This window comes from Lissotriton helveticus, chromosome 8 (genome assembly GCF_964261635.1).
Source record: "Lissotriton helveticus chromosome 8, aLisHel1.1, whole genome shotgun sequence".
Lineage (NCBI taxonomy): Eukaryota > Metazoa > Chordata > Amphibia > Caudata > Salamandridae > Lissotriton > Lissotriton helveticus.
The window spans coordinates 1339448287-1339461762 of NC_136069.1; the positions used below are offsets into that span (position 1 = coordinate 1339448287).

Sequence of the window (13476 nt, forward strand, 5' to 3'; positions counted from 1 at the left end):
ACAATCGCAAGTAAACAGACCTGACATTAAGACACGATCACGGGTAGTAGTACCTGGTCCGTTATACTGCGCGGCGTGACTACGGAGCTACGGTTCCTTCAGCGCCGCTCCGAAGATCTCATTAGTTCCCCGTTCAGCCCCACTGCCAGCTGTTCTACCCAAACCCATTCACATCCGCCAATCGCTCCAGTGCGAAAAAGAAGCCCAACCAGCTGCGAAGAGAAACCGGAAACAACACCAACCTACCCCAAACCGAAAATGAGTCAAAACAAAAAATAATTGTTCTTGTCCCACAATCCCCAATGACCTACGAGGATGTTTCAACACGTCGCTTTTGATAACATCACTGTAATGAAAACGCTGAATATACATTTTAAAAAGGCTGAGCATCCACAGCTACATTAGTGAGATATTATACTCTAATTGTTTTTAATTAGTTGAAGCAATCGATTTGGAGGGCAGCGCACATACTACGCTTCTGTTGTTTTAGTTATTGCGCGCCTTCTTCGGTCTTTTCCCTCATTGATGACATTCAATCGGCACCATTGAAAGATGGCCATCAATCATCATCTTCCCCATACTAAATGTGTTCAATGGCCATCCTCATAACGTTCTGGCGTTGGGGTTGTTGGAAGTTCTCGTTTGCCTGTAGAACAACCACAGTTTGAACAACAAAAATCGGGATATTCCACAAATATAGAAGTAGAATTTCACTTTTGCATCGATAGTGGTGAACTGAACGCCTTAATTATACTATAGCTTCGTTAACGTTCTAGAATAACAAGATCATACAATTATTTAAGTTTCCCGTGAGTTTATACTTGTAGCTTTTTTAGAATCTGAAAATGGTGGCACTCGACTCATGTTCTTCTGTAGAATTTGTTGTAGCCAAATGAAAATGCACACACTGTAGATGGCCGCCATACAGGGAGTGCCGACCAGTTTGGTACAGCCATGAAAAATATGTGGGAGGGATTGGGTTTCATCGGCGGACATTGTAGGGTCAGGCTAGTTTTTTTTAATGAACTGCTTCCCTACCACCTTTGCGGCATTTCGAACGGAATCGTTCTGACTGATTCTAAGATGACGGCTGCTTGATTATGTTTCATTTGGTTGCTGGGCGTTCCTAAAACGTAATTATGTTATTCTTCCGGTATTAAAGGTCAAAGGGCGGGGCTAGTGTTGCCAGGAGAAACGAGGCCGCGGAAGTTTTGATTCTGTTACCGACAACACACCAGAGACCTGTCACTGCAGTCTAGAGACCCGCAACTGAGGCTTCGTTCCCTAGTACTGAAATCTACTGCTGCACCTTTTAAGAAACCCAACCATGGTGAGTGAGCCAACAGCAGCCGTAATGTGTTTAGCTCACAATGCAGACTACATTTCTTTAGGAGCTGACAGTCAAGAAGGGAGATTTATGCTGTCCAGATTAGATGATTGTCAGGTCATTTTGAAGTGCCTCGAGGTTGTATTCTGCTCTGAAGGGGTCAAAGAATTCCAAACAAAGCTGGGTTTGCTGATGGTAAAATACCTACCTCTTTCATGGTGACAGTGGGTACTAGGGGAGACGGGGATGGGTTTGCTGATGTTAAAATACCTACCCATTTCATGGTAACAGGGGAGAAGGGGATGGTGTTGATTGTCAGAGTTCCGGGGAGAGCGCTCACAATCTTGTGCTAGCTGTGAATTCCCAATACTTACCTGTAATCTTCTTTACCCCGAGCCTTCTTCGCCACACTAGTGATTAGATGAGCCATTGCTCCTTTCACAGAACCTTAAAAATAAAGCAAAACATGTTCTAGTTCAGTGGTCTTCAAACTTTTTAATTGCCCCCCCCCCCCGGAAAAAAAATCATTCCCCCCCCCCTCAAAATTTCGCACAATTATTGAATTAAATTGGCAATATTTAAATATGTCTAGACGTATTTAAAAATTGCAGTTAAGCTCTGTTGCCTGTTAAAAAAATGCAATCAAATACATGATTGCCAAACACACTATTCTGGTCAGTCAGGCCTTACTAATGTGTAAAAGTATCCACAGTGTGATTAGTAGAAGAGGGAGTGGGGGTTTAGAACTCTATTTGGAGTCCCTTCCCTTTTAATACCTCCCAGCCAGGATATAAATGACAAAAGATGTAAGCGATGTCCTATTACAGAGCGACTTACTGCAGCTCATTTTTTTCCCCTTAGAACAAAGCCCTGTTATCAGCGTAGTGCTTCTTTTTGCTGGAGACTGGTGCACCCCTGGGATCACTAGAGACCCCATAGGGTTCTAGTTGTTACCAACCTGTGGTAATGTGCCTCTCCTCTGCCTCTCCATGACAACAATGAGCCTTTTGGGAGGAGCTTGGCGGGCATCCGAGATGGCCGCGTGAGCACAGCGCTCCCCGGACCCCCGCCACTCCCGGCGTAATATCCTGAACTAATCCTGACTTTTTACGAGGATTTGTGTAGAGGACGTTGGGCTGATCTACCTGGACCTTTTGGAATTTTATTTCGACACCGGGTGCCGGAGTTACGGTGCTTCGAACTTTTGAGCTCCGCCCTTGCGGTGCGCCCGGGACTGGGTAGGGCTCAGTGGCCGTCTTGGAGTTGAACAACAACGGTAGGGGGATTGGCCTTGAGGGTCCCCCTCTTAAGTTTCGGTTTCGATTCTGCCTCAGACTGAGACATCGGCGAGGGAGTCTGGCCAGGGCCAGGTCCGGGGCACGAGACGGCGGTCGGACCTGTGGCTGGCCTACTCTCCTATTTGGCTGGCTCTCTCCAGGTGGTACCCTTGTTGCGGCCCTTTGGTCCCGAGGCCTCACTTTCTGGTGACCGGTCCGTCGGACCTGGTGAATCTCCTTGTGACGCAGTCTCCAAAATGGCGGGCAGAGGGGACCGGGAGACGACGAAGACGCCTCTGCGCGGGGGTCCGGTCCAATCTAACGTCATGGACCGTTATACCCACTCGAAGGGGTCCCCCGGAGCTGCCCTGCCCGGTCCCAGCGCGTCTGACCACATCGTGGACACGTCAACGGAGCCTTCCCTGCAGGACATCATGGGCGCCATTTCTGGCATGAGGGAGACGATAGGCCAACAATATGAAACCCTGGCCCACAAAATTGACACCGTGGCCATTGATGTGAACTTAATTCGAGCCGATCTATCAAAAACCAATGAGAAGGTGAAATCATTGGACCTCAAGTCATCCAGCCTCACGGAAGACGTCTCGGAGATACAGACGGAGATTGGCAATCTCCGTAGGGTGAACGATTTCATGACCCGGCGCTTGGAAGACTTTGAGAACAGGGCACGTCGCTGTAATGTTCGCGTGGTTGGTGTTCCGGAGAATCCAGAACCCCACTCAGTTGATCTCCTAGTTGAGGACCTGATCCAAAACCACCTCTCTCCTTCTGGACTGAGTAAATTTTTCACAGTGGAGCGTGCACATCGTGTTCCGGGGGCCAGGGTAAGCCGGGTGCCCCGCCGAGGCCTATTGTTGCGAAACTTTTCCACTATAGGGATCGGGACGCTATCCTGCAAGCATCACGTGTGAAGGGCCCGGTGGCCTTTGAGAATGCCACAGTGAACTTTTAGCCGGACTTTTCCCAACAGGTCCAGAAGCAGCGGATGGGATTTCGTGGTGCCAAGAAGCGTCTTAGGGACATGGGGTTGCGCTACGCTATGCTTTTTCCGACCAGGCTGCGAGTTGAGTACAATGACCGAACTTTTTTCTTTGATCGGCTGGATGCTGTGAATGACTGGCTGGACTCTCTGCCTGACCGATCTCCTGAGACTGAGTCCGCTGCCCACCCGGGCGGTGCTGAAGGTGGTGTCGAGAGCTGAACACTTCGTCTAAGCCTGGGACTTTGTTTTGCGTAACTCTTTCCAGGATTGTATGCCTACGTTCCTCTACTGTTTAAGCGATTTGTTGTGTGTGTTTTTCCTCGTTATCGGTCTCGCTCGGGGTGGCGGGTGGAACGGAGCCTTTCCTCCTCCGGGGTCTTTGTGTAGAATAGGGGTTCTTGGGCGACAGGCACACTGCAGGTTGGGGTGGCTTTTTAGCTTTTTGCAGGGGTGCAGGGTGGGGGGTGTTCTCTTGTTTGTTGGGGGGTGGGCGGTTGGGAAGTTCGTTGTTTGTGTGTTTTGTTCTCAAGGCGACTCTATCCTGTCTTTGATGATGTTTCTTGTGTTATGCTCATTGGTGGGGGGTTTTGGCGTTGCTGGGTGGGATGGGGGGTAGCGGGTTGAGATTTGTTTCGTGGAACGTTAACGGTCTGGGGGATCGTATCAAGCGGAGTGTGGTGTTGAAATGTATACGACGTTTATCTCCAGATATTGTTTTCCTGCAGGAGACTCATCTGGTGGGCAATATTTGTCATGCGATGAATAGGTGGGGCTATCGCCTCGCTGCACATTCGGGGTTTACCTCGGGCTCTAGGGGTGTGGGTATCCTTGTTCGGGCTTCCCTCCCCCTAGCTATTGATGATGTGATTCTGGATGATCGGGGGCGATATGCTGTCCTTGTGGGTCGCTATGAGGGTCGTACCCTCTCCTTATTTACTGTTTACGTGCCCCCCGGCCTGCAGACTTCTACCTTTTCCGATTTGGGCCGTGTGTTGTTGGACCTCCCTGATAGTACTCTCTTTATGGCTGGTGATTTTAATTCTGTGTTCTCTGGTCTACACGATCGCCACCCCCCTAGGGATACTCCTGTGGCCCAACAGTGGTTGGGTGGGTTTTTGGACACATTTGGCTTGGTGGATTGCTGGAGGCTTATGCATCCTACTCAGCTTCAATACACTTTCCACTCTGGGGCCCATGGGAGTCTGTCTAGACTGGATTATTTCCTGATGCCTGCGGCTCAGTCGCCAGCGGTGCGTGAGATTGTACACCTCCCCAGGGGCATCTCTGACCACTCTCCTCTCTGGCTCCGTTTTGAGATTGGGGTGGAGGCAGTGGGCCGGGTGGCTCCTATCAACCCATGGTACCTTACCTCCCCCGAGACCCGCAGCCTTTTGATTAAGTCCTTGGACGCATATTTTCTGGATAACGAGGGGTCGGTCTCCTCTGCGGTGTCCCTGTGGGAGGCCTTTAAGACGGTGATTCGTGGGCAGGCCCTCTCCCTTATTGTTGAAGCTAAGAAGGCGAGGAATCGGGAGGTGGTGGACCTTGAGGGAGAGATTTCTGCACTGGATGCTGCTTTGGAATCGGGTGTCACATCTGCGAAACTCCACGCCCTGGGTCTGAAACAATTTGCCTATAAGTCTGTGGTCACGGATGCTGCTAAACTGATGTTTCGGGAGCAACAGGGTCGTTTGTATGATGTGGGGGACAAAGCGGGTAAGTTACTGGCATGGTTGGATAAGAAGGAGAGAGCTAATCGTGTGGTGCCCTTGATTCAGTCATCGAGTGGTGCGAGTGTGACGGACCCGATTGGAATAGTTGAATGTTTTGCTGAGTATTTTCATGTGGTTTATACCCCTGTGTCTGTGAGGGATGTGGCTGACTCTCGCCTTCTGTTGCGCGATATAGCTTTGCCCTGTGTTTCCGATTTAGATCGTGTAGCGTTGGAGGCCCCCTTTACTATGGATGAGATAGCTACTGCCGTCCGTTCACTCCGTTCGGGCAAAGCATTGGGCCCGAACGGGTTGCCAATTGAACTGTACAAGCTACGTCCCGACAGAGTGGCGCCCTATCTTCGTGCCATGTTTCTGGAGTCCCGGGAATGGGGTATTCTCCCTTATGATCAGCGTCTGGCCACTATAGTTGTCATCCCCAAGGAGGGTAAACCGCGGGACCTTTGTTCATCTTATAGACCCATATCCCTGCTGAATGTTGAGCCCAAGGTATTGGCTAAGCTCCTGGCGACCCGTCTCCTGACGGTCATTACTGACTTGGTCCATCCGGATCAATCCGGATTTATCCCGCATCGCAACACGGCTCTCAACCTACGTCGTCTCCACGGTGCGATTGCGAGGGCGGGACTTCTGACGGAGCCGGCCATTTTGGCATCGTTGGATGCCTCGATGGCTTTTGACACTGTGGAATGGCCTTATCTTTGGGCGGCTCTTGAGAAATTCGGTTTCGGGCCTGAGTTTATCGGTTGGGTGAAGTTATTGTATGCTGAACCCTTAGCACAAGTGGTGGTAAACGGTAGAGTTTCGGCCCCTTTCGGTCTTGGCAGGGGAACCCGTCAGGGTTGCCCCTTGTCTCCGCTGCTTTTTGCACTTGCCCTGGAACCGTTGGCTGCATGGCTTCGATGGGAACCCTCGCTTAAAGGGATCCGTTGGTCACCGGACTTTGAGGACCGCGTCACACTTTACGCGGATGACATTCTCTTATATCTCACCTCTCCGCGTAAATCTCTGACTGTTTTATTTGATGTTCTTACTTCATTCGGTGCCAACTCAGGTCTCGTTATTAATTGGGCCAAGTCCTGCGTATATGTTCTTTCGGGTGTTTTGCCCCCGTTGCCGAGCAGACTTCCTATTCAGGTGGTCCAGTCTGGCTTCAAGTATTTAGGGATCTTCATTACATTGGACTCCTCACTCCGATTTGAGCGTAATCTCCTCCCCCGTTGCTTAGATTGCGACTGGACGTGGCCCTCTGGCGTACGCTCCCGTTGTCTCCTCTGGGCAGGGCGGCTCTATTTAAAATGATGTCCTTGCCGCGGTTCCTTTATGCACTCCAGAATTTCTATGATGACATCCCCAAGACCTATTTCCAGGAGATTGAGAGTCTTCAAAGGCGATTGATCTGGGACGGGCGTCCACGTATTGCCCTCGCGAAACTCACCATCCCTTGGTATGACGGGGGCATGGCGCTCCCCGACATCAAGAGATATTATTGGGCTTCCCAGTTGTCTGCCATTTATCACGTGATGTTTTCACCGGGTCGTAATCCTGCCTTTGAGATGGATAGACTGCAGCTGCCGGGTGGGGACTTTAATAGAGCGCTTTATTCTAGATCGGCCGGGCGCCATCTTGTGGGCCCGTCCAGGATTGCAGTCACCGTGTGGCGAGCCGCGAACGTGAGTTTGGGATGGGAGGATCGAATGACACTGGCGACGCCGCTTTATGCCTCTGAACGTTTGGGATGTCTCTGGTCTACTAAGGGCTTTGACCGCTGGGATATGATTGGGATATGTAAGGTGGGTGATGTCTGTTCGAAAGGTAGTGTGAAGTCATTCCAGGCCCTTCAGGCGGAATACGGTTTGAATGGTAGAGAATTTTTTCGCTATCTGCAGGTCCGACACGCCCTCGCCTCAGTCCTGACTCCTGATGAGACCCTGCCCGAGTCTTCCCCCCTCGAGGATCGTGTCCTTGATGGCCACCTGCCTGATAGCACCATTTCCCTGATCTATAAGAAACTGATCAATACTCGAGCGGACTTATTGATCCGATTGCGGGAGGTTTGGGTCGGCGATGGGTTGGAATTGGACGACGAGGATTGGCAATCGGCGCTCTCTTCTCCGAAAGAGGTAGCCATCCCTGCCCGTCTCCGTTTGGTTCAACTTAAAATCCTTCATCGGGTATATGTCACTGGTCCGCGTCTGGTAACAATGGGCTTTTCCCCGGATGGGTTATGTAAGCGTGGTTGTGGGTCGAGTGCTACTTTTTTACATATTCTTTGGGAGTGCCCAGGGGTGGCGGCCTACTGGACTGATGTGCTTGCGGTGATGACTGCTGTGACTGGTGTTACCTTGCGGCCGGAGCCACGACGCTGTCTGTTGAATGTGTGGGAACCCACCGACTACTCTGTGGCCCAGACCAGATGGGCTACCTTGGGGTACATGATTGCAAAACGGGACATTGCGCAACTCTGGGGCGCGTCCAGACCCCCTGAGGTCTCGAAATGGGAGGATAACATGGACTGGTCCATGTTTCGTGAGAAGACCGTATATGTGGCCAGGGGCAGACCCAGGGCGTGGACGAAGATTTGGGGCCAGTGGAATGAATATCGTGGGGATATCTGTACCCCTCCCGTGGTTGGCACTACTGATGTTACCCTATCTCCCTAGGCTGGCGTTCCCGAAACCTTTTCATACTGCTCTGTGAATTTCCGGATCTCCCCGCTGCTCACAGCCCCCCCCCCCCCCCCCTGACCTTGTACCATCCCCTCCGTTATTTGGGCTGACCTTGATTACTGTGCATTCGCCTTTTTAGTGTTCGTTGTTTTCATGTATAAAACAGAAAATTAATATGCTCTGTACTATGTTTGGAGTAATGCTTGGTAACTGATTTTCGCCTGATCACGGGAGTGATTTTCTGCTTCTTTCATTGTGCCTTGCTATTAGCGGCCAGCCCGTGAGGTTGTAGGCCCATTCTTGTATTCTCCTTTGCTTGCTCGAATAAAGGTTTTTGAAAAAAAAAAATGAGCCTTTTGGGTGGATGAGCTGTCCTTCCTGACTTGTATCTAATAAATTCCTTTCATAAAACTTCAAGGCCTGGTTACATCATTAAAGAGTTCAGGGCACTTTTCAACACCGGGGGCGACTGGGGAGAAAAGGACAGCTCAACGCCATTGTTCTATTACTTAAAGAGCACTGCTACCATTTCTACCTCTGTTCCTACCTGTTAGAAGGTGGTTCTGACCATCTGAGCTGTCCAGATTTTTCGCTTTTTGAGCACCTAATTGTTGAGCTTTTATTGTGGGAGAGCCTCATAATTTGGAACTCACCGACAGTGAACTCATGATGAAAGAGACTGCATGTGGATTTTACTGGTGTTCCCCTGGCTTTTCTAGGCTGCTGCGCTGCAGCTGGAGTAAGGGGCACCGGGCTGGTTACATGCAGATACATGTGTAGATGCGTGTGCACACGTGTAAGGGCATGCGCAGCCCAGGTGTAGATGGAATGGTGTTGCAGGACTTATGCAGAACTGGGTGGTGAAATGGAATAGGCTTTATACAGTGGGAAGAAACATGCCAGGGAAAGTCAGTGTATTTTACTGTTTTTCACTCCATTATTTTCCTTTGGGGATGTGGAGCCCATGGGCTAGTTCACTTTCCTAAGGCCTACAAATTCCAGACACGCACTAAAGTCCACTGTAACTTGTGTGAGAAGAAGTATTCTGCAGAGTCCAAAGCCATATCTGTACTGCTTTTGGGTCATCCCGAGCTGTCATATTTCTCTGAGTCAGCTCATAATCAGGGCCTGCCAGGCTGAATTATTGACCTTCCCCCCAAGCTGTAGCCTCTGAGGCTCAGCCCTGCACAACAAGCATTCCAAGGGCGAGTGCCTTCACTCCAAGAAGAGAAGATGGGTGGATCTACAGGTTCATCCATCAGCAGCTGACACCTGGTGCCAGGCACCATACTGCTCTGGAGAGAAGGCAGCGAGGGGGGGAAGGGGCTTTCAAAGACCATGTGGCATGAAACAACTGGACAACACCATTTTGAGCAAACCCAGAGGCCTAGGCAGGAAGGAGGGTGCAGGGACAGAGAAGTGATGTGTCGCTGTGTGATAGGGCAAACAGAGACTTCCTGCCAGCTCCTTCTCAATTCTTAAAAGGAACTTGCACAGGTAGAGGAGCTCTCTCTGGGGTGTGGTCTGCTGAGGCAGAGGGTGCTGGAGCCTGGAGCCATGGGCAGTTGGAAGAATGAACCGCTTGACTGTCCCAGGATCCTGAATAGCGCCAGTAGAGGAGTCCAAGACCAGTGAGCTGAAGCCTGGGCCTCTGAGCAAGAAGAAGAGAGGCCCAGGAGGAGAGCCAGGTGAAAGGCTGGTGCAGGGAGCCAGTGAAGACCGCTCTCTGCTGAGTTCACCCCCATGGAGACCAAGAGGAAGAAAGGGAGTGCTCCCAGTGGCTGGGGAGTGCCACAAGGAGTAAGAGGAGACAAAAATGGCACAGATCGGTACCCTGGGGGCTGGGATATGCCCCCCAGAAGGTAGGCGACCTTTGACCTCCAAGAAGACCGAAGACGAAGCGCGTGGGGCTCCGCCGCCGGTCTTGAATGTTCCCCCGGGGTGGCTCAGGTCCCAGGGGCTGCCCCCAGCAGAAGCTAAGATGGGGAGCTCCGTTGCGCTCCCCATGAAGGTGGTGAAAGGGGCCCTGGATCCCAACTCCGGGCCCCGCTGGAGGCGGGGGTGCTGTTGCCCCCCCCATGAAGACAAAAGTTGGGGAGCGTGAAGGAGCCCACCCTGGCCCCCGGCAACAAGGGGGGGCAGGGGGCGCCGTCGCCCCCCCCCCGCGAAGAGGTCTCTGGGGGCCCGGGATCCCATCTCCGGGCACCGAAGATGTGGAAGGGGGAAGAGGGGCCCAGGACCCCATCTCTGAGCCCCGTGGAAGCCCAAGTCGGGGAGTGCCGGCGTGCTACCCATGAAGGCGGTGGAGAGGCCCAGGCCCTAACTCCGGACCCTGACGTGGAGTAAGGCAAGCCAGGGAGCTCCATCGCGCTCCCCTTGGAGAAATGCCTAGAGGACACAGGACCCCATCTCCGGGCCCGAACTACTGAGAGAGGGCGGGGGAGTGCCGTCGCACTCCCCCGCAGCGGCAAGGAGGGGGGAGTGCCGTCGCACTCCCCTGAGTCAAGCTGGACCAGGGCTGGCCTCCGTGTCTGCCCGCCGAATTGAAAAATGGAAATGATTGGAATAACATGAATAAAAAGACCGAAAGGAAAATAATTGTGGCAATAATATTTTTGCAACGCAACAGTGCTTCCGGACCGGGAGCGACTTATTTCCTGACTTACTTGCCCGCCGGAGAGGGCAGACCAGAACTGCAGTGCTGGCTCCCGCGGCAGCACGCGAGGGTGCTGGCCAGTCAGGGAGCTGGCTGGGGCAGCCGGCGGTGGGCTCCCTGGGCTTCCTCCCTCCAACGAATAAGCAGGTGGGGGTCATGGGTGGGACCCGGACCCCGAAACCAAGGGAGGAGTTGCGAGGGGCCTGCTTGGGACCGGCCCCCCGAAAACCAGCGAGCAGCCGGGGGTTGGCTCCCTGAGCCGCATACACTCACCTGGTGGTCCAGTTGGGACCGGGCCCCCCAACAGTAGAAGAACGCAGCGTGGGGCACCCTGAGCAGCTTTCTTTGGCAAAGCGGAAGAGCCGCTCATCTGATATTCGTGGAAATGGCAGAATTGCCCCATAATGCCTTGCAGGCCTGGACCGGTTTGCAGGGGAATTCAGCCTTTTTCTCTGTTTGTGGTGGCCCCAGGAGTATGGGGTCACCACCAAGTGAGTGCTCAGGTGCAGGGGGAGCTGCAGGAGCAACACAGTCTCCCCCAGCATCACAAGGAAAAGTGCAGTCACTAAGTCTCTGGGGACGTAATAGAAATAACCCCTCAAGGGCTCAGCCAGTATTGAATCACCTCCTGGGCTGGAACTTTTCTTCTACAGCTGGGAGTGTATTGAGGGAGTGCACCAAGGGATGAAGGGCTGAATTGGGGATGTCTGGAGAAGGGCATTCCCTGGAGGTAAAGCGGAGCAATCGCACAAGAAGTGCCATACTAATGTAATTTCTACCAAGTCGATTGACCCAGGTTATTTCCTTGGAGGGACTGTAAGTCACATGTGTAATGTGAAGTCATAAGGAATGAGGGGTTATGTTGCCAGACATTCCTGCTAGGGTGTCTGGCTGTATATGCTTAATCCTGTGATGTCATCTGTGATGCCTTTAGGGGCTGTAATTGCATTGCATTATAATGATCAACGAATGTGATGAGTACTGTCATTCTAAAGTGATCCTTAAACATGTATTCTTGCTGCTGCGCTTAGGTGAAGAACATCCCAGACTGTTAGCCACTTAAGAGGTAGAGGTGGATACGGTATGGTCAGTATGAAATGTTTAGTCAGATCAAAAATATCTTTATTTAGAAATAAAACAAATATCTTTAAAAGAGAATTTCAGGTTCACATTATTCATAACAATAAAAACGGTACAAGCAATCAATTGCTAAAACTGCTCCCCTGGGCTGCGAGTCCGTACATAAAACAACCCCATGCACGTGGACTACTATTTAAACCATTGTTAGCATTGTTTGCCCAGTACTTTGAGGTTAATTAAAATACATTGTTTAATTTAAGACAGGTAGAGGTAGAGTGGTGGGAGGCTGATTTTGTTTAAAATTGCGATAAGCATACTGGATCAAATTTGTCAGTCTTATGTTTAAGTCTGTATTATCTGGACTCAGTGCTGCAATAATAGCTTGCCTACAGGTCCGAACACCCAGCCGATCCCATTCCCCCCTCAGCTTAGCCCTGCGTTGGAGGTCGAGGGCGGGACAGATGCAGACCACATGCAGTAGCGTTTCTGCTACTTCGCCACACCCTCTACAGTTTGTATCCTTCACGCGACGCCAGGGGGGTATATTTTGCAAGAATCTCCAGTCACCCATTCTAATAGTAATGAAACTGCGTTTTAAGTACAGTGAATAAGGACTGGAAAAGTAAGTGGCAGGGGTCAGTCGATTGTAGGAATTGATAACTGCCCACGCATGGCTTCGTTTTGTAAATAGTGCTTTGTCAGTAATGAGTGATAGCGATCTTACACATTTTTTGATGGCAAGCTTAAATGCAGGCTCACTAGGATTGAGGGCCCAGAGGCCTTCTGCTGAGATTTGTTGGATGTAGTCCTTAAAAAGTCGACCAAATGATCCTCCTGGATTTTTTTCAGTTATTTCTTGCCAAACTAGGATCTCTAGAGTGCCTGGATTGGATTGTCGTAATTTGTGGCATAGGTTAAGAAATACCCAATCTCTAATCTGATCTGTGGGGGGGATGCAGAGTATGGCAAGTGGAAAACCTTTTTATACATTTTGATTGTGTGCTGATTTAGAGCACTGTTCAGTTTTCCCTTAAATATCCCTATTCCATACGACAGGGTGAGGCCGATTTTCGCTTTCAAGACTTCCAAGAGAGGGGACAGCGTGGGACCTGAAAGGTTTCTTGAAAGCTTAGTCAATGACACCACAAGCGTAATTGCTTTGACCACAATCTATTTGCGCTGCTTTATAAGGTTGCCCCTGGAGTCCAGATGGACCCCCAGGTATTTGTACGACTGGCCAATGGCGAGGCTGTTGTTAAAGGACCATCTGCCACCGGTATATCGCTTCTTCCCGAATGGGACAACTTGAGTCTTCTTCAGATTGACTTCTAATTGGTTCTTGATCGTGTTTTGCAGCAGTGTGTCAAGCAGCCTTTGCAACCCCACCCTGGTGTGGCTAAACAAGGCTAAATCGTCGGCATATAAAACGTTGCTCAAGGCCGTAGCTCCTACTTTTGGCGAGTGGCTATTTACGCCGTCCACGGTACTAGACAGGTCAGCAATGAACAGGTTGAATAGGAGGGGGGCCAGCACGCATCCCTGCTTAACCCCTCTCGTTGTGAAAATTTTTCACGAGCGATGCGTGCCGGACCCCAACTTCACTCGAACCCAAGTGCGTGAGTGCAGTTGGATAATTGCATTCAGTAATTTGTCAGGGATTCCCCACTTCCTCAGCTTTTCCCATAGGGCCTCCCTGAGGACCCTGTCAAATGCGGCTTTAAAATCGACAAA

General features: G+C 51.1%; 2 protein-coding genes across 3 annotated transcripts in view; one reads left to right on the forward strand and one right to left on the reverse strand.

Moving 5' to 3' along the window:
- BLZF1 (basic leucine zipper nuclear factor 1) overlaps positions 1-193 on the reverse strand; it is an 80118-nt gene extending 79925 nt beyond the window's left edge. The window contains exon 1 of one of the 2 annotated variants that reach the window (XM_078658322.1): positions 54-193. The gene's annotated coding sequence lies outside the window, so the exon portion shown is untranslated. Of the gene's footprint in view, positions 1-20 lie in introns of both variants that reach the window. The other variant, XM_078658321.1, reaches the window with a different exon arrangement.
- A 984-nt stretch (positions 194-1177) lies between these two features.
- The window catches only part of NME7 (NME/NM23 family member 7), a 634381-nt gene continuing 622082 nt past the window's right edge, over positions 1178-13476 (forward strand). Inside the window, exon 1 of the mRNA XM_078658324.1 lies at positions 1178-1330. Within this exon, the coding sequence (XP_078514450.1) occupies positions 1328-1330 (3 nt within the window). The 5' untranslated portion in view covers positions 1178-1327. The remainder of the gene's footprint in view (positions 1331-13476) is intronic.